Here is a 22019-nt window from a genome sequence, read left to right as displayed (position 1 = left end):
ATCATCTATGAAAGTAACAAAGTACTTTGCCTCACTAAGTGACTGACAAGGCGTGGGCCCACATACATCTAAGTGCACAAGAGCCAAGGGCTCACCCATGCGTTTCTTACCAGACTTTTTATGTATATTTCTAGTGTGCCTGCCATATAAACAATGATTACAAGGATCAAAATGCGAAGAGCCAAAAGGCGGAAGATACTGCAAAGCACGGAGCATTTTCATTTCTTTAAGAGACATATGCCCCAAACGAGCATGCCAAAGGGATACATGGGGAATAGAATCCACAGACAAAACATGATTCAATGTAGCTCCTGATACAAGTAAGAGATAGAGGCTGCCAGACTTGGCACCTCTTGCAAGTACAAGCCTGTCACGAGTAATCTTCCATGCAGAGTCTCCAAAAGACACAAAATATCCTGTATCATCAAGCTGTCCAGTTGACATAAGGTTGCGTGTCAACGCAGGTACATAACGTACATCATGTAAAACAAAAGAGCTGCTAGAAGGAAACTGCAGCCGAACATCTCCAATGTCCACAATGTCAAGAGACTTGTCATCACCAAGACGCACAGTATCAGACATGGTACGATAGGTATGAAACCAATCTCGATAGGGTGTCACATGAAAGGATGCACCCGAATCCAAGAGCCAACACTGCGCGTACATAGAATGTATCTTAGAAGTCTGTAAAGCATCGCATGAAGAAGCTGCAAGTATGTAATCATTATCTAAATTGGTGGCGTGCATGACATTAACCTCTTCTATCTTCACACTGGACTTTGCAGGTACAATACTGCGCTCAGAAGACTTTTCCTACACTCTTTCTTTTCCCTTTTCCTTGTGCTTATCATCGCGCATTTTATGGCACTGCGGCCTAATATGTCCTGCTTTCCCACAATAATGACAGGTAAGATCAGACTTCCGTCCACGGGACTTACTCTGACCACGTGACTTGGACTTGAACTTCTGAGAGTCCCTGTCCTTATGATCATTATCATGCATGCCATGTCTGCCACCTCTAATGGTCAATACATGTGAAGAGCGGAAAGCATCATTGTTTCTCCTGTTGATTTCCTTAGTCAATAAAGCACTCTCAACATCTTTGATTTTCAGCCCATCAAGCTTGTTCGTGCATATGGCAATACGGAATACATCCCATGATTCAGGAAGGGTGCCAAGCAGAAATAACAGGTGACAATAAATTCTTCATAATAGCATGAAACTGATTGAAATGAGATGATAGGGATGGCCCCTCCTTCATGCGAAGGTCCATTAACTGTTTCAGTCAATATATGTGTGACGCAGGACTCTGCTGCGCATAGAGCTCCTGAATCTTTTCCCATAAATCCCATGCACTCTGATTCTCATCTTCAACAACATTATGATGGACCTATTCTGAGAGTGACAAAATAATGGTAGACTTGCATAGCTCATTAACTTCCATCCAAACATCATCATCCATATTCTCAGGTTTGGCACCTTTGAAACGCAAGGGTTTAATCTGCAACTTCTGTACCAAAACCTGCCATATTTGGGACTTCCAATACCCATAGTTGGTACCATCCAACTTGGCAATGTTAAAGAGAGCTGTGTCTTTCAGATGACCAGCCATACTATCCCAAATCAATGCAAAAAGGCAAAATTGCAAGTTGCTGTAATTAGCAGAAAATGCACTAAAACCACTACTAAAACTGGCTGAAAGAGTGGATTTTACCAAGAGAAGCACCTGTCCACCAAATATGACCAAGATAACATCAAATAGTAAGCATTACCCTCAGAGAAGTGCTCAAAATCTGCAGATTTCAGCTTGCTGTAATAAATGACAGATTTCAGTAAATGAGAGCTAACTGTGCTAGAAGCGGATCCCAAGTCAATCATATACTGCCAAGACCATAACCAGCATCATGCGAGCATAACATAGACATATGACAGTCGATAAGCATGAATCCAACACCTGAACATGTCATGAAATATTTACTAGTGAGTAGACACATCCCCTAGTCAACGGAGCAAAGTGTGCCTACCACTACCAAGACTTGACACAAGTAGGTGTCAGCTCACAAGGAAAGGGACCCAAGTCAAAGAGTCAGCTCATAAGCATTGGAAGGAACCAAGACATATGAACCATGCATCATCCCAAAGGGTAAGAAATCCCAAATAGTCTCAAAAGCTCAAATAGCATAGACCGCCTGCTCAATGTTTGCCAAGCATCCAAAGACGCTCTCACTGGCACAAAGACCGTAAATATCAAGCAACAAAGCTCGAACAAAGCATGTACAAGTGTCCAAGATTAAGCATCAATGAGACATCCCGGACATGGAGGCGGTGTGACATCCATATGTAGCATCCATAAACATCAAGTATATCCCAAAATAAACTTTGGCAAGCCAATAAATCTCCAAAATATGCTCCAAACAATCGAATGTCAAGCCCAAGTAAAGCTTAATGTAACTGACATAGGTAGATGACATGAGCATAAGTGCATGTTCAAAGCAGTCAAGCATAGACCGATAAGTGTCAAGATACATCCAAGATGTATATCCAAATGCTATGGAAAGCGGAGCTCAAGCTTAACCAATGATTAAGAAGCAATGTCGAACTCTTTTTCAATCCTCGATGGTCAATACATCAATGTACATCTCCAAGACATGACCCGAATAGCATAGGCATAAGCATACATGAGTAGAATAGCTTCAGTCCAACTGTTTACAGCAGATATTCACTGCTCCAGACTGAGTATTTCAGGCCTCAAATGAGTACCAAAATGATGGCAATCCATTAACATAGCATCTCCATACATGTAGACATCATCCGGGCATAAATATGCATCAAGTGATCAATCCCGGTAAGCATAGACTTCAAGAGATAAGTGCTGTCCTGTTTTGGCCAGATCTGGGACTGTTCAAAATAGTCAATGGCTGAGCTAAATCAGTTCCAAATGCTTCTCACATAAGAGGCATAACATCCACAAGTGATCCGGTATCAATAGATATCAGTAGAAGCATCACATAAGCCATAGGCATACAAATACATGTTGTCTCAGACCTGAAATTTGTTGCAGAATATTCTGTCATCAGAATTTGGCAAATCTGATATCACCATCGTGTCCGGAGCGTGCCAAAACCCCAACTTAGACTCTTATCTTGCATGAATCGGGTTCCGAATGTCCGAGATATGACAAAAAGAGTGATTTTTGAGCCATTTTTGCAAACAGACGCAAATAAAATGTGAGCATGCTGCTGTACTTGAGGGGCCAAATCAGTGTGGGTAGGGGATAAGCAAGAGCCCAATGAAGGCCTATAATATGCCTACACAAGCCTAGGATAAGTCCAAGCAAGAGGTGAAGAGAACAAGCTTCAATGATAGAAGCTATGGCTGCCTTTTCATGAAACCTTGCTGTTCATGTCAAAGAATGACTGAGAATTGAGTGAGAAGCAAGCTCTCATACCTCGTGTAGATGCCGGGGAAGGCCGGGAAGCGCTTGCGAAGGACCTGCTCTGATACCAGTTGAAAGGTGAGAAGGATCGAAGCTTGCACACGAGAGCTGTGGCGGGAGAGCAAGAGCAAGAAAGAGAGAGACAAGAAATGGGAACTCCAACAACCACAATGTGTGGCCGGGCCTTTCTTTATTCAAACTGTTACTAAAAGAATAAAGAATAAGTGACTGTGATGGGCACTCGCTACCCGCAGTTTGCAGTGGCGGGTACTGTTAGTGTAGTAATACACGGGCGGCTAGGTGGAGGTGCCTTTGCCCCCAACAGCCCCTTCTGGTGTAAACTCCCGCGTGTATAAACTTAGGGGTGTGAAAATATCCTTTACTTGTACCCTAACATATAAATACATTTTTATTCTTTGTGTACCAGGCAACACATTGATACACTCTTACTCGATTCTCTCAGCTCTCAGCTGTATCCCTGCTCACTCCAAGCTCGCATTTTGGTCAGCACTCTAGTGCAACAGGAGACGTACTGGCTTGCTCCAGGTTGCTGGATTGGCCGAATAAAGATTTGCAGCGAGACAAGTTTAATTGGATGACTCGTTTGGGGTTGCAGATAGTCCTTGATGGTGTTATTCTTGGGCAGTCTCGTCCTTATTCTTTCTAGCGTATTCGTCAGCACTTTCGGGTGCCTTGAGGATATCATGACATTTGGTCATCCATATAGGTCAGACTTCAAAGGTTCTCTCCTTTGCTTGCGTTACAGTCATTGTCTCCATGGCATGACTGGATGTTTGTGCTTCATGATGATTTCGAGAAGAGGTCAGCTAATAAGATATATCAGCAGATAGTAAAGGCCAAGAGATGGGTCAGTGGAAAGGTTAATAAATTATTGCATATTGAGGATAGCAAAAAAAAGTGGCAGGAAATATTCTTCCACCTTTGGAAGTCTAAGGTTCCATATTAGGTAAAGTGTTCTTGTGGAGGCTGCTTATTGGGGGTCTTCCAACTGGAGATGTGCTGTGTGCTCGAAAGATCTTTGCGGGTCGTCGTGTATTTTGCACTACATGTGATCAGACATTGCTTCATCTTTTTGTCTCTTGCTCGGCGATTTAGCACCGGATATCAGCTCATTCGTGGATTATGGGAAATATGTGTTTTATGTCTTCTTTGCATTCAGATTATTTCTGCCTTTTGCATTTCCTTAGATGGACAGACCTATGGCATATTTGGCGTACTTGTAATTCCTTTATTTTTGATTCAGTATCAAGCGTTTGTGGTTATGTGGCCCGTGTTCATGGTTTAGTGCTATGGCAGATCTCTTCTATGATGTCAGCTGACCTGGTTCTTCCTGACATTGTTGCTCCTTGGGTGGATATTGTTCGCTCTACTCCAACTGTCCTTTCTGTGTGATTTCTCTGTGTTAAAAGTCTTGGTAGAATTTTGTTTGTTTTCTTTGTTGACTTGATGGTTTGATGTAAATATTTACTACTTAATTCAATTATCTTCACGGAGAGAGAGAGAGAGAGAGAGAGAGAGAGAGTGAGAGAGTGAGATAGTGAGATGCACGATGTGTGGGTACAAAGAGTTGTCCCTCTCTCAGGTGTTTGTGATAGTTATATGTAAAGTACTAAAGTACAAGTGCTAAGGGCGTGTTCCCACTTGAGCACGTATGGAAGGCACGGTAGCCCTTTGTTCCCAATATATTTGCCATTGGTTGAGTTTGCATACAATAATATGGTGCATAGTTTCACAAGCAAAGCCCCAGTTGAGGTAATTGAGGATGGCAAGAAGGTATCATCTATCTTACAAACTAAGGATAAGGTCTTTGAGGCTGATTGTTATGTGGAAAACTTGGATACAACCTATGTAAATATAAAATATGCACTTTAGAGGTCATTGAAAAAGCAAAAGAAGATAGTTGATCCCCATAGACGTGCTTTGCAGTTTGTAGAGGGCAATTTTGCATTGCTATGTTTTGAAGAGCCAAGGCTAAAAAAGATAAAAGGAAGAGAGAGGTTGTATCCAAAGTTTAGTATGAGATACTATGGGTCATTCTAGGTGTTGAAAAAGATTAGCAATGTGGCATATTGGCTGAAGTTGCCACCATAGTAGCAAATACACATTGCCTTTCATGTTAGTTTGTTGAGGCCTTTTCGTGATGATGCGTCAGAAGATGTATCTGCTGAAATTCAGCTTGAGATTGATGAGTTGGATGAGATACTGGTACTTGAGAGTAGATTTTGGCACATAAGGAAAGAAAGGTCAGAAGTAAAGTTTCAAGGAGATATTTGGTGAAGTTTCAGAGCTATTCACTAATGGATGCAAAGTGGATGACTTGGTAGACCATCATCGGTTGTTGCAACTTTACCTAGATGCCTTTCAGCTAGAGCCGATTTTGGATTGGGCTCAATTGGGTTCAATAGAATAGGGGTCTAGAGGACTGCTTGATGCTCAAGGGGGAGGTAGCACTTCCACTCCATGAGTTTTGGACAACTCTCATATGTAGTGGATCTCAGATGTATTAAGTATGCATCCAAGGTAGCGTGCTGATCCTATGTCTACCATGCGATCACTACTTAGTGTACCAGTCATTGTGAGACATATGTAGATGAGTATGAGTTTTACCCGGACATTGAAACAATACTTTTGCATTAGTTTATGATCAGTTTGGCATGAGTTTTTGCCTCAATTTTGAGACAAAATTCTAATCAGTTTCAGCTCAGTTTTTTGATTAGTTTGAGGAGCATTTATGATCACTTTTGGGATCAGTTTTACATCAGTTTTTGCATTTATTTTGTGATCAATTTGGGGTCCCATTTGTCGTAGTTTGTGATCAATTCTCAGATCAGTAAATGATGAGTTTATGATCAGTTTATGCTCAGTTTTCCACGGATAGTAGCATGTCAGAGAATGGGTTTCTAGCAGCAGTTTTGGACTATTTCTCCCTTTTATCTGATGCTTGTGCTGGCTAGAGATTTGCAGCAAGTTTGGGGCATATGGCATGGTTAGACAATAGTGGCCAACGTTGTGAGCATGATGCCTTATGGAAATTGCATTGCAGTATGCTTTTCCTTTGGCACAATGCATCGCAATCAAGGATGATTGTAGGGATTTCAAGGGGGAGGCCTGTCATGGGGACGTGAAATTTTGGGGTGCTTTAATCTTATTGGTAACATTTGATTAAGTTACTAATCAAATGTGCAAGGTTGTTTAGCACATGTGATGCACATGGTAGTTATTTCATGGTAATAGGCCAAGGACCTCAAGGATGTAGTGGGTGTCAAGGGAAAAAGTTGTGATAAGTTATGTTAGCTGGGCTTTAGTGGTCAGTTGATATTTGTTTTGACCCTAGGACAGTTGTTTGGCCAATAAGTGTCATTGGTGACACTAGGGATTAGTATTAATTAATTAATTAATTAATGCTAATCTAAGGGTCAATAGAGGTTGGGGACCACTCCAGGTTGCAAATGGCCTAGCCAATTTAGTTATGGATGGACACATTTAATTTGGGTAGGGTCAAAAGAGTCGAAATTAATTTTTAAAAATTATTTGATTCTAAAAATTACTCTAATGGTGAAAATTGGGTTTAGAAGGTTGCCACTTGGCAAAAATGCCCATGCAAACTGAGAAAACAGTTTTAGGGCTTGGTGTCAGCCATTGAGATCAATTTTCAGCTAGAGGAGGAGAGAGAGAAGGCTATTGGTTCATTTTCTTAGCAGAAAACAACAGATTACAGTAGGTGACAGCCATCTAGAGCCATCAACAGGAAGGCCATAGTAGGAGAAGGCTCATCAAGGTTGGTGACATTATTAGCTGGCTAGGGACACCAATTCTGGTGCTCTCAGGCTGTAGGTGATTGGTTTTCTTGGTGGTTGAAACCAGCAGCAGGCAGATTGGAGGGTTTCTTCACGAGAAATCTCCAAAATTTCTCTCTCTCTGGCATTTTCTCACCTTTTTCAGTTAATTCTTACAAGATCTCAGCTTATCTCGGCCATTTGGAGGAGATCTTAGGCAGATTTAGTGGATAGTGGAGGGAATTTCGCTGTAAATCCTAAATTTCTGCAAAAATTAGGGTGTAGCAACCACCTCAATACTTGTGCCATTAGTAGAAGGCATTGTACATTGAAATTAGCACATGAAATTTGTGAAATTATCATGGAATTCATATGCTAGCACATCCATTGTGAACTTGGGGTAGCATTTGGCCTTGTGAGGTCCAATTTGAACAACTCCTAGGTGAGATTCAAGGGGCAATTTGCCCAATTTGTGTGTTGATTGCACCGATAGCAAGAGGCTTTTGGATCAGCCAAGGAGATTGTGGAATCTCAGCTTGTATCCAATCCATTAGTCAATAAAGTTAAAGAAGTACCAAAAGGGGTGTCAGTTTTGGGGCAATAGGATGTCTATTGCCCAAGAATTTTAAGGTAAATTGTGTATTTTCAGTTTATGTTTATTTATTGATTGTTGTAATTAAGTGCTTGATTAAGAATTACCACCCTATCTGAGAAGGCTGCTGGTTTCAATGGCCGTGTCCCAAGTGGTGTTCATTTTACTAAGACTATGTGATTACTTGGTTTCGTGGAACTTCATCTGTGCAAGGTCGCATGTTGTCTGTGCGAGTGCAAATGGTCGCCATCATTGCATTGATGAAGGTTTCCACACTTTTCTTGCAAGTCCTAGCACTATTTGTATCTCAGAGTGGGTGGTTTGTCTTTTTTGGATTGTCAATAAGAATTGAAGGATTTGTTAGCTCAATACTCTACTCTCCTTTACGATGAGCTAAACAAGGATAGCAACTTTTTGAAGCTCTTTTTTGTTCTCTACTACAGCATTCCCCTCCTCCAATCCATAGGTGGAGTAGTTCCAGATAATGCTACGATTATAGCATATGTGTTGTCTTTGAAGCAACTGCTTTGATATCTCATAATCAATCTCACTGCCAATTGGGTATGTTATTTTTTTTGTAGCCAGAGCTGTTGATGTGTATCAAGAGTACTACTAGCTGTATGTCCTCTATCTTGGCCCTAGATGAGTAGTGTTGATCATCATCATCATCATTATTGTGCACTTGAGGGCAGCAGGCTGACTATGGACACTCATAATAGCTAATATTATTCTGCTTATGTATGCCCATTGCTCGATGGTATAGGCACAAGAAACCATTTGGATATGTGCTGCAATGGTTGTGGCTTTCACCTTCACAGGCTTCCAAATGTATCTGCGGGGTCAATGAACTTGGGCAATGAGCTTTGGCAGCATTTTTTGTGTTAATACTTCTTTCACCCTGCCTTAAAAGGTCAATTGATTTTTAGTTTTCTCCTTGCTTTGCGCTTTGGTGTTACAATGTTATCTGTGTACTTGTCTGTCACATCCACAGTTTAACATTTTCTTCATCTTCACCTTTTCAAATAGTACAATGAGGGAATGATGGGATGAGCAAAGGAGAGTGACTGACCGTGTACAAGCGGTTGCCCTATAAATAGGACAAAAGTGTGACATGACTTGATAGACATGAATGGGGCAGATATAAAATGGATGAACTGTAAAAAGTGATTGGCCCAAAATATGGGCATACCCAAAATGGACTCTTGACACCCATTGCTTTGGAAGAGAATCTATTTGGGCTCAACCTAGGGCAGTTGATGTAACATGCCACCCCTTTACATAGTTCATTTATGGATAACTATTGAGCTATGCTAGTATCTATAAATGGTAGTTTAACCTTGCTCTGATATCTTTTCTATTCTTTGATTTGAAACCTGCTTGGGGTGTGTTATTGGAGTAAGGGTCATTTGCCTCTTGGAGGGTTTGAAACTTTTCAATCTGAGTTGTGAGTAGTAAGTTTCTGTATGTGCTTGAATTGTGTAGGCATGATGTGGTAAACAAAACTTGAAGAAAAGAATAAGTAGCAGGCTTAACTGACACAACAAAACTCTTTGGCTTATTTTCTGCAGCATGAAAAGCGTGAACGGTTGGTCAAAGCAAGCCGTGATGTCACTATGTATAGCAAGAAAGTCATCTTTCAGGTTCACAGGTTATTATATATCTATGAGACTATAATATTGAGTGCATTAATGTATGCATTAAAATCAGTTCCTCTGTGTTTTTGAGACATGGGAATCCTAGATGACTGTCACTAGACATGTCCTAGCTATATGTTTATATGTAAAACAGATTTGTTCTAATTTTTCACTCCATGATTAGGCCACCCTCGGAGAGAATAGTTATTGTAGAAGTTTATCTTTTTGCCAACTGGTATTTTGAGGGAATGCATTCCTGAATGTTCATCATGATTGGTCTAGCTTAGCATATCCTGATTTGAATCAGAAAGTATCGACATGCATAGTGCATGTGAAATATAACCAGATTTTTGTAGTCCTTTTGATTTTTGTACTTTATGGTGGGTTTTCATCACCTTTGTGGTTCCTACACAGTAATATAAAGTAGTCCAAACTAATAGAAAGGGCAAGTGCATGTGCATGCGTGCGTGTGTGTGTGTGTGTTTCTTCAGAAAATGACAGCATGTGTAGGAGGGAGGAGGGAGGGAGGCAGTGAGCTAAATCTACTCTACAGGATGAATTCGAAGAATAAAGAAGTAGTATTAGAGCAAGCAGAAAGAGACCTTACAAGTGTAAGAGATGACCACGTGATGCGTGTTGCAAAGGATCTAGAGGGATCTGAATTTTGGAAGTTTAAAAGGGCTTACTCACCAGGGGTATGGTTGCGTTTTCATTTTGTACACTACTGTCATAAACTTGGTTTCCGCTTATTTTTGGTTTTACTGAAGTTCTGCTTCTCTCTGACTTCTGAGTTAAATTAGCTACTATTACATCTAAAGAATTCATGCATGTAGTGGGAACTTAGTGAGGGTAAGAATTTGATGTTGCTTCATGCATTTATCATATCATATGATACTTTCTACCTGTTACTTTTGTGAGGAAGGATGCACATGTCTCTAGGCATTTAGCTATCTATGCTGAATTGATTTGTGGCTGTCATTTATGAATGAAGCATTTCAAGGTGTATGATCTGGACATGCCAATGCCGTTTAAGGATGGACTGTTGCTAAGAATCCTCTTCTCTGCAGAGGTCCTAGCACTTTTACTGCTGGCAGCTTTAATGGTGCTCTTGGAAGTGATTTACATAATCTGATCGGCCAATATCATATCCCCTGTCCATAAAGCTGAACACCCTGTAGAGCCTAACAGTTTGCTATGATGAGTGGTTGTACTTTCACAAAACTGTGTGGCTCTACCCTACAGTCAGATTTCAATGGACTAGCAAAGATGAGAGCTTAAGAACATTGCACAAGTAGGATTCTGGAGAATCTTCGCCATACTAAATGTACATTCTTACTCTCTTTGTTATTGAGGAGCTTATTTTTGGGGAAGCAGGGCAAGGTGTTTTCTTGGGATTTCTGCAAGCCACCTTCGACACAGCATTTTACAGCTTCAATGGTGCAACACATTCAGTTTATTGCTGCTTTGTAGGCTTAAGCCTTTTGGGGCTTGATTGATTATTTATGGGGCATATTAGTTAGTCCTAGATAGTCATAGAACAAGGTAGATGTACATGAATACTGTAAGGGTATGTCTCCAATGCCAGTGAGTTGAAGTAGGTTATATGTAGTTTCTTTGGTAGAATTGACAATGGTGATGTCTTGTACAATAATGAGATGTCTGATTATGTTATTGGGGCATCATTGGCTTAGATCCTAGTCAATATCAAATTGTATGCAGTTGATATCATTTCCCAGTGAGTTGAAGTAGGTTATGTGCAGTTTCTTTGGTAGAATTGACAATGGTGATGTCTTGTACAATAATGAGATGTCTGATAATGTTTTTGGGTCATCATTGGCTTAGATCCTAGTCAATATCAAATTATATGCAGTTGATATCATTTCCTGCAGAGTGGCCATGCATTCAAACAATGCACCATTGCATGCAAAGAGATTTTTATGTCAACCTTCTAGTTGTTACAATGATAAGATTTCTCAATGGTGATGGCTTGTACAATGATAAGATCTTTGATAGAATTGACAATGTTGGTGGTGCATCATTGGCTTAGATCCTAGTCACTATCATGTTATATGCAGTTGATATTGCCAATTCCAGGGTGGCCATGCAGTCAAACCATGCACCATTGTATGCAAGGAGATGTCTAGTCAATCTTTGAAAGAAGAAGATCTTAGTTTTTTATACATTGAATGCAGCTGCATCAAAGCTATGCCCTATCCAATATTGATTGTCAGTTCATATTTGCCAAGGGCTTACTTTTTACCATATATTATACCAATAACTCCAAGCTATACAATTGAGAATCTAGGACTTTTGAGGCCATTTTAAGAATCAATAAGCAATTTGGGTCAATTGCCTTGATTTTCATTGAGGACTCACACAAATGGAACCACCAACTGGCCAAATGCAGCTCCAATTTACAATGGATGGGCTGGCATCTTAAATCCTTGTCAATTCTACGAATTTCAAGTGCTGATTTCAGTATATGATGCCTTCTCCTGTTGGTACAAGTCCCAAGGTCGTTGTCAAACCCTAATTTTTGTAGAAATCTAGGATTTACAGTAAAAATCCTCTGTCCACCAAATCTAACTGAGATCTGTTGAGAATGGCTAAGAAATGCTAAGATCTTTTGAGAAATTATTGAAGAAGGTGAGAGAAAGCCAAGATGAGAGAGAAATTTGATTTTCTTCTCGAGAAAACCCTAAAATCTGAAAAATGGGTTTAGAAGGTTGGAGTAGGTATTAGGCAAATTTTAGGATTTTTTTGCGAAGAAATTCAGAGTTCTCTCTCATCTTGGCTTTCTCTCACATTCTCTAGTAATTTCTCAAAAGATCTCAGCTAGATTTGGTGGACAACAGGAGGATTTTTGTTGGAAACCCTAAATTTTTGTAGAAATTGGGGTTTGACAGCCACCTTGGGACCTATGTCAATAGGAGAAGGCATTGTATACTGAAATCGGTACTTGAAATTCGTGGAATTGACAAGGATTTCAGATGTTAGCCCATCCATTGTAAATTGGGGCAGCATTTGGCCAGTTGGTGGTTCCATTTGTGCAAGTCTTGGTTGAAAATCAAGGGGCAATTGGCCCAAATTGCCGCCTAATTCAGATAGGAGAGTGCAGTCATCTTTTTAGCTTTGGCTCCACTGTATCAACTTTCCTTCTCATAGCATGATTCAATGCATCATCGTGTTCGTGTGTTTTTGAGTTTCTCTTCTCTCTCAGTTTTTGCAGTACACATTGTATTTCTCCCTACAAACCCTATCATTTCCGTTGTATCACTAAGAGACAAAGATAACCTTCTCTTTATCTCCCACTCACCCTTCCGTTTCCAGGTTGAGACTTCGGTGCTATGACTTCTCCACCAGTTGATGGATAGACCACTATGTGCTTCTCTTTTGGCATCATCGAACCTCCCATCAATGCTTGTTGACATGGACCTTTGTTCCCTACATTGTCAGAGTATATGCATTTTTCCCCAAGCACTCATTGTCCCACCTCTCCGTTTTAGGCCACAAAGTTTATTTTGCACCGGCTTTCAAATTTTTATGCTCAAGGCAATAAAACATATTTGATGTGCACTAAGTCTTATTGAGCAAAATGAGGATCGTTAGGCGCCATGGCCTCCTCATGACCGTTGCATTATGCTATGGAGGTTGCCTCTACTTCTTTTAGGATTTTAGGAATGCCACCTCAACAACCCGTGGTTTTCTAGTCCACTCCTCGGAGAGACAACGCCTCAGCAGTCTGTCGCTTCTTGGAGAGACAGTGGCTGTTCGACACCCTTCATTCCTTGGAGTCTGCACTCCACTCCATTGAGAGACATAGACTGTTGCCCAACTCAGCATGAGCCTCATCTTTCCCGACCCTCGACTACTCAGGTTTGAGAGGCCACCTCTAGGAGTTCTTTGACATCTTCTGTAACCAGCCTTCCTCCTTGGATAGGATGGTAAATAACTTGATTAAGCACTATTTACAGCAATTAACAAATTCACAAAATTGAAATGCATACTTTACCATATAATCTTGGACATTTGACACCTTGTTGGCCCCAAAACTCGCACCCCTTTCGGTGTTTATTTAACTTAATTGAAGAAGTTGATGTACAGTGGGATTCTCCCAATCCCTTTTAGTATTCCAACTCCCCTTGCTGTCCAAAAATAATCAGCAAGTCTTCAATCTTATTTTGCCCCTTGATTCAGGTAATCAATTGACCTTCACCCGCTTTGATAGAGATGGAAAATGCCCCAAATTCAATGATCTGCTAGTCCCTCCATTTGAATAGGCTAAAAGCAACTTCAGCCTTGTTGAATGTTTGGCACGCTTCTTGAGGCTATTGCTAAACCCTAATTTCTTTTGTAGATTAGGGTTTATAGCAAAGAAACCTAAAATTTCTCAGCTTCTGGTCATCTCAATGCTGTAATCTTCGAAGCAAGGTTGTAGAAAGACTAAGAGATGAGAGAGAATGCTGAGGAGAGAGAAAATTCGGACTTTCTTTGTGAAGAATTGAAGAAAATATGTCATTTACTGCTATTGCCTTGTCTCAACAGCTTGTAGATACAAAGAACTGAAGAAAATCTGTCATTTACTGTTGCTGCCTTGACTCGACAGCCTGCAGATATTGTCATCTGTTGTTGATTGGTCTTCTCCTGTCCCTAGCTGCCTCAAGTCATCCAATGGTTGCAAATCAAACAAGCAATATCTCCTCTCTCTCTTGCAGGCTGAATACACTAAAAATGCCTCTCTCCAATCTCTAAAGACATTTTTCAGTCTTGCATGGGCATTTTTAACAAGTGGCAGCCTTTCCAAATGGTTTTCAGTATTATCCATAATTAAATATTAATTTTCAGTCTTTAAATACTAAAAATTAATCTAATAATTATTTCAGTGTTCTGAAAAATAATTTGACTTGCTAATAATTAAATTGGTTAGGCAACTTCCATTCCCGAGTGTCTCCATGTCATCTTTGACCATCAGATTGGTGTACCATTAAACGCTACTTCTCTAGTGTCATCAACTGACACTTATGGCCAAATGAATGACATAGGCCAACAATTGGCACCAGATACCACCAAGTACCTGTGCGGCATAACTTACAGCAACTTTTGCCTTTGACATCCCATGATTTCCTCGAGTCTCGGGTTCGTAAATTTACTCTAATCCTAGTTACATCTCACACAAGTAACATTTACTTAACCATGTGATTAACCATTAATCCACATGTTAAGTGAGGTTTTAAAAATACATGTCCTCATGACATCCTCAATACCCCAAAAACCTTCTTCAATATGACCGGCGGGACTTCCTTCGTCATCAGATAAATCGGAGTCCGTGATCCATGAGTTTTTAGATTTCCTCTCTTGTGGAGGGGATTCAAAGGGTGATGTACTCTCTTTGTCCTCAAAGGGAGCTTCTACTTCTTTGACTTCAAAGGAGGCTCTTACATCTCCTTCCTCAGAGGGAGCACCTACTCATCATGAAGTTCTTTCCCACCATTTACTGTTGGGGGACGGCTGTCTTCAAGTAGTTATTTCTCCTATTGATATCCAGGATCTCTTGTTCTATTCATCGTGTCTACATTTCCTTACTATTGGCCGGTGGTTACCTTTTCAGTGGAAATCTTGGATCTCCAAGATCCTCTATATCTTTTTCACATCTCTCTTCGCTCCTCTTTTTTCATCCCTTTTTGGGCCTAAGAGGGGGGGTTGAGAAACCAGTTATTCCATTTGCACACTTTAGTTAGGGTTTCGTATTGATAGTCCCAAAAAGGGTTGGTGTCCATATTTTGGTCATTTCATCAGTGGGCGTCCACTTAGTGGTGTGCTATCCTGGATAGATTATGTCTATAAATAGACCATTCCTTTATTCATTCTTAACCTTCTTCAGTCATTCTCCACCACTCTTTCTTCTTTATCAGATACCCTCCCTTCTCTTTCTAGCCCTTCCACTACCCTCACACTCCTTCCAATGCACATTGTGGTTCATGGTTTGTGGATGCCTACTCCATCTTCATCCTTAGTCATTCTTGACAACTAGTTGCTGTAGATAGTCTGAAATTCTTGCAAATGCAAGCCTCATAATGATGCTAGGTGAGAAGGATTGACGCCAAATGATGTGGGCTGCAAAACACTAGATGGAGATGGATGTAGAAGCCATGAACTGTAATGTCCTCTTCACGGGGTGTAAATGGTAGTGGAGACAATGGAGAAAGCAGAGAAGTCGGGTGGTGTCACGACAATAAATAGTGATCTAAGTAAAGCTTTTTTAGGGCTATGAATGGAAATAAAAAATAGAAATGAAGGAGAAAAATATATTGAATGACTTAGTTTCTCAACACCCCCTCCTAGGGCCAAAAAGAAGTGAAAAAGCGGAGCGAGAGAGAAGAAGGTCAATCTTAAAATGCCAAATTTCCACCAATAAGGTGAGCTATAGTAAAAAACAATAGACATGATGAGCTGATAGTACCCAAAACTCAACCTTGAGAGAGAAGCCACAAGCTTTATTACTCCATGCTGGAAGATATATGAAAGCCTAGCCACTAAGCCATGGCTGAAACATCCAAAGCGTTGAACTAGGAAGAACTTCTAGATCTTGGGTATAAATGGAAATCAATGTGTGAGGAATCAGGGGGTGAGATGGCATGGAGATGTCAACCATCCCAAGGTAAAGGGTTGTCAACAAGGTGTGAGAAGAACCATAGGATGAGTAAGAACCCCCTTTGAAGTTGAAGGAATAGATCCCTCTCTAAAAGAAAAAGATAAGTCTTGTGAATCTCTGAAACCAGCCTTTCTCCTCGAATAGGGTGGTAAATAACCTAATTAAGTACTAATTATAGCAAGCATAAATTTCACATAAACTGAAAAATGCGTACTTTATCACTTCAATCTTGGAAATTGGATACTTGGTTGGCCCCAAAGCTGACGTTCCTTGCGGTACTTCTTTATCTAATATTGCAAATGGAAGAAGTACAATTGAGATCCTTTGATCTTCTCCGTTAATCCAAGTGCCTCTTGCTGTCAAAACTAACCAGTAAGCCTTCAAACCAATTTGCCCCTTGGTTTGCTTGGGGATTGGCCTTCACCTTGCTCCTTGAAAGACAAATTGAGCAAATTTGATATTGGTTGGTTGGCCTTTGAATCTCTCTAAAATTTCCTTAATTTCAACTGCTAGAATTCAAGTCCTAGGCCCTCAATTTGGAGTACGCATCTCAAGGCAACTGTCAAACGGTGATTTTTGTTGTAAATTAGGGTTTATAGCAGAGATTGACTGAAATCTCTTTCTCGGATGGCTCAAACTACTCAAAAATGCTGAGATAACTTGAGAGATGGCACAGGGATGAGAGAGAATACTGTAGAGAGAAATTTCAGAGTTCGATTGTGAGAAACATTGAAAAGCCGCTACTGTCGTGCGCAAACAGCCATGGAAGCTATTACCTAAAGCCTAGGACCATCGGAAAGATTGCTATCCTCCTCCTGTATGCTCTCATCTACATCAAAAGGACCTTGGGTTGTTATTACCTACTCTTGGAGGGCTCCAAATTGTTGTCGCACGCTATAGGACTTATCCCTAGTGGTTGCAAATCACATCAATAACCTCTTTTTGTTCTCTAACAGCCTCCTTTTTTTTCACAATGGTTGGAATAGACTTCCATCAGTCCCTAAAAACGTTTTTTCACCTACATGGACACTTGAGAACATTTTCATCTAAGAATTATTCTAGTTCTCAAAATATCAATTTCACCAACCAATAATTAAATTGGCTTCGCCAATTTGTCTTCCAAGTATCCTTGAGTAGTTATTAGCTCTTAGACTAGCACTAATTAATTAATTGATGCCTAGTCTCTAATGTCACCATTGACATTAGTGGCCAATAAATTGGTTAGGCCTAAAATTGACACCGAGTACTGTAACCGGTCTATGACTCACGTAAAGCAGTAGTTTCTTCAATTAATATCTGGTTTTTTCTCACATACACACAAACAAAGACCTCACTCCTCGCTCAACACCAGATTGGCCCTGAAGACCGGTGCCCCTCTTGTTATTTCTTTATCAATAAAATATGGAAAGCTACAAAAATGAAATGTTTCAAAATACATAACTTGTGAATAGTTGGTTTTTATCTTTTTTGAGTAAATCTCCGTTGCATAAGGACAGTACAACATATCCAGAACAACATCCCTTTTAGGAAAACATTTTTTGTGACCATAACTCAATAATTCATGTGCAGAATTGCAGTCTGCAGAACTCTATATTTATTGTTCTTATTGTCCAACATATCCAGAATAACATTCCTTTTAGGAAAGCATTTTTTGTGACCATAACTCAATAATTCATGTGCAGAATTGCGGTCTACAAAACATCCCTTTTAGGAAAGCATTTTCTATGACCATAACTTAATAATTCATGTGCAGAATTGCAGTCTGCAAAACTTTGTATTTACTGTTCATACTATCCAACATATCTAGAACAACATCCCTTTTAGGAAAGCATTTTTTGTGACCATAACTCAATAATTCATGTGTAGAATTGCAGTTGCAGAACTGTGTTCTTACTGTCCAGCATATCCAGAACAACATCCCTTTTACCCTGGCATCATTTCAGCAGTAAAATAGTCCCACAAACAACACTAAATCAGAGCTGAAAAACCTTGTTCTTGTGTGGCATAGTCATCACTTTCTTTAGTTCCTGCATCGGAGAAGCCAACAGTTGCTCTTGACCTAGATAGTGAGGCTCTTGCCTCAACAGAAGTGCAAAGAAAACACAGAATTGTACCTTCGATGAAATCAGCCCGTCATGCAGAGCATTTCCTCTAAGAATAGAGAGAGACTTGACTAGAGGGAGCAAGCTCTACCTCCGTACATGAGTCAGAGACGAAGAAGTACGCTCCACAGCTGATGAACTTGCAGCAATTTGTCCTTAGCTCCTCAAAACTTCACTCTCAGATTTGCCCCTTATGCCTATTACATTTTTTTAAAATGCTCTCTCTCTCTCTCTTTTGGGAATTTGTGCCAGATGGCATACATGTAACAATTTTCCCGTTTAAACCTTCTGGTCTAAAATTTTCCATGATCGGTGCAAATTTTGACCTCGGCACAGGCCAGAGAATTAATCCTTATACAAAAACGAAGATAATGACGCGAAGAGATTCTGGGGTCTAAAAATAGTAACTTTCTAAATTTTAGGGATGGTGACTCCTACATTCCTCAAGTTGTTTTGATCAACTTTTATCATTGCAACCACATCAAAAAGTGTAATGTGGCTCAATTACGGTGACTTTTATTCTGTGAGCATTCTCATATGTGCATCTTTTGTCTTAGCCAGGCTCATTGTCGTGCACCATCTCCAGTGGCTAAGTACACAGTCCCAAACCACTGGCATTTTATTCTTCAGTGCCCATTCAATATGGAACCGGTCCTAAGGCTCAGACAAACCATTAGTCCAATTTGTCCCAATGGCTGCCTCTTCTGGCCATGCAAAGATCTCGGCTAAATCCAAGAGAACTCTGGGGGTAAAAAGCAACAACAACTAAAGAAAAATAAATAAAATACTTACATAAGTAAATAAGGAAAGCAATTGCAAAAAGTATCACCACGTGGTGACATACCTCTCTCTTGAAAGAAGCAAGCGACCTTGATTGCATGCCACACATGCTAACGGATGACACATGACGATAACAAGATTCTCCATGTTATTAGTGCCATCACATGTATCACTTGCTAACAGATGACATGGGGCGATGGTAGGAGTTTCCCCACTACCATTTGTGTCATTGCAAGTTCAAGTCTCACATAGGTGAAGAATCACATCCTATATCCAACTATGATTACTAGGAGCCTTTCTAATATACATGTTTCCGAATGCAACACAGAGCGATAGTACATATCCTCGAACTATTAGTGTCACAACATGTATAATCATTCAACTGAAGTGTAACAAATACAACTTCAAAGCAGTGAGATTTCATTCAATGATACACATGTTAATGCTAAGTGTAAACCATACATTGTGCATTATTCAATGAGATGCAGTATTGAACTGTACAATAGAGAATGTACATTGCTTCAAAAAGCATTTTAAGTCAGTGTAGATTCCAATAGTAAAGCTTTTTGGTAAAGTTGCAATAACGGAGGCGAATCTGCCAATTCAACCTCTTCCATCCATTTGGCATCCATTGGTGAATAGTTCTTGAACTTCACCAAAAATCTTCTTATAACTCTACCTTTCACTTTCCTATCCTTATGTGCCAGGATCTGCTCAGGAACTAGAATCTCATCTAGTTCCTCTACTTCAGGTTGTTTCTCTTGAACCATATCTTCTAGCACTTCTCCAATAAAAGACCTCAATAGGCTCACATGGAATACATTATGAATTTTCCAATTCTCTGGCAATTTCTTTCAGCCTATATGCCACGTCATTAATCTTCTCTAAGACTTGAAAAGGGCCATAGTAACGTATACTCAGCTTTGAAAACAAACGTTCCTTTGCCCTTCTGTTTTCTCAAACGTGTCTTTTCAAAACGCAATAAGACCCAATCATCCTTTTTGAACAAGAGTTCCCGACGATGACTATAAGCAGCTCTTTTCTGTTTAGCTTGTGACCTTTCTAAGGCATACTTGACCTTTTTATATGCTTCTTCCCAATCTTTTACATAACGATCTGCTTCAAAATGGCTATCTTTTGTCTGCAAAATGGGAGGCAGTTTCTTTCCACCTTCCACAATCTCAAAAGGTGCTTTGCCATTAGATGAGTGCATTGTATTATTATATGCATACTCAACCAATGGCAAGTAGTGTTTCCAAGAAGTCTTATGATCCAAAACATAACACTTAAGTAGATCTAGAACAGTCGAATTTGCTTCTTCAAACTATCCATCAATTTGCGGATGGAAAGAAGATGAAAATTTCAGCGAAGTGCCCATGTTTTCAAACAATGCTTTCCAAAACAAGCTAGTCATTCTTGGGTCTCTATCACTGACAATTGACCGTGGCATTGCATGGTACTTGAAGATATTTTGCATAAATATCTTTAACATGTGTTCTGACTTAACCTTTTTCCTTGCAAGAATGAAATGTGCCTATTTGATGAATCTGCAAATGATAGTCCAGATTCCATCATTCCTTGAAGAAGTTCTTGGAAGATCAAAAATGAAATCCATGGCAATACTTTCCCATGGCCTTTCTGGAATAGGTAGTGGTTGCAATAACCTTGGTGCCTTCTGTCCATCAAATTTGACCTTTTGGCATACAAGGCAAGATTTGACATATGCATCAACATTAGATCTCAAGGTTAGCCAATAGAAGAAAGTCTCTACCGCTTTGACTGTAGCATCTATACCATGATGTCCTACATACAGTGGAGCATGACTTTCTAATAAAACTTTTGGCCTTAGCTGTTTTGTAGCGCAGTCTTCCATGCATCGTGATAAAGCCTTCTTTGAACACATAATGATCATGATATTAGCCATTGATCAACTGTTTGTAGATTTAAGAGAAATCTTCGTCATCAGCATATTGCTCTTTCATATCATCCAATTCATGGTGATAAGAAATTGAAACAGCTGACACCTATGGTTTGCGAGATAAAGCATCTGCAACTACATTTTTCTTGCCTTCCACATGCACTATCTAAAAATGAAACATAGATAGGAAATTTGCCCAACGCATGTGTTTCTTTGACAATTTAGCCTGTGTGAAAAAGTATCTAAGTGTTTGATGATCTGTTTTGCACTACAAAATCAGCACCAAGCAAATAGTGCTTCCAACTAGAAAGTGCATGGATCACAGCCAATAACTTTTTCTCATAAATTTGGTAAGTCCTTTCAATGACAGAAAGTACTCTACTCTCGTATGCCACAACTTGGCCATTCTACATTAATATAGCACCAATGATGTTTCCACATGCATCACACAGCACTACAAATGGCTTAGACAGATCTGGAAAAATAAGTACTGGATCTGTAGTCATTTTTCTCTTCAAACATCTAAATGCTGATTTCTCTTTGTTAGTCCATTGCCATTTGACATCCTTCTTTTCAAGCGCATGTAAAGGAGAAGCTATCTCTGCAAAGTGTCTTACAAATCTTCTATGGTAAGAGCATAGACCAACTGCGGACATCATGAACGGTTTTCAAGTCTGGCCAAGAGGCAATTGCTTCTATCTTTGCAAAATCCATCTTCACACCATCTTTAGAAACTATGTGTCCAAGGAAGTGAATCTCTTCCAAAAAGAATTCACTCTTCTTGCCATTAATGAGCAATCTGTTATGCTGAAGCTCATTAAAGACTATAACTAAGTGTTTTCTATGCTCCTCTTCATTCTTTGAAAAGATAATCATATCATCAAAGAATGTGCCAACGAAACTTCGATAAGGGCGGAAAATTCTATCAATTATCCTCTTAAATCTAGCAAGAATATTGGTCAATCCAAACGGCATGACTAAAAATTCATAGAGACCAAATGTCAGTCTAAAAGTAGTCTTATGAATATCCTTTGGCCTGATTCTGATCTGATGGTACCCACTTTTCAAATCTATCCTACTAAACATTCTTGCTCCCTGTAATCGATCA

General features: G+C 39.9%; 1 protein-coding gene across 2 annotated transcripts in view; it reads left to right on the top strand.

Moving 5' to 3' along the window:
* The window catches only part of LOC148039493 (Translin family protein), a 100497-nt gene that overhangs the window by 57685 nt on the left and 20793 nt on the right, over positions 1 to 22019 (top strand). Inside the window, exons 3-4 of one of the 2 annotated variants that reach the window (XM_087691210.1) lie at positions 9394 to 9465; positions 10026 to 10154. In XM_087691210.1, the coding sequence (XP_087547336.1) occupies positions 9394 to 9465; positions 10026 to 10154 (201 nt within the window). Of the gene's footprint in view, positions 1 to 9393; positions 9474 to 10012; positions 10155 to 22019 lie in introns of both variants that reach the window. The other variant, XM_087691199.1, reaches the window with a different exon arrangement.

This window comes from Lygodium microphyllum, chromosome 2 (genome assembly GCF_053477565.2).
Source record: "Lygodium microphyllum isolate KBCC chromosome 2, Lygodium_microphyllum_v1.1.10, whole genome shotgun sequence".
In the NCBI taxonomy this organism is placed as follows: domain Eukaryota; kingdom Viridiplantae; phylum Streptophyta; class Polypodiopsida; order Schizaeales; family Lygodiaceae; genus Lygodium; species Lygodium microphyllum.
The sequence above is the reverse complement of the archived record's forward strand: the minus strand, read 5'-3'. Positions and strand labels throughout refer to the sequence as shown.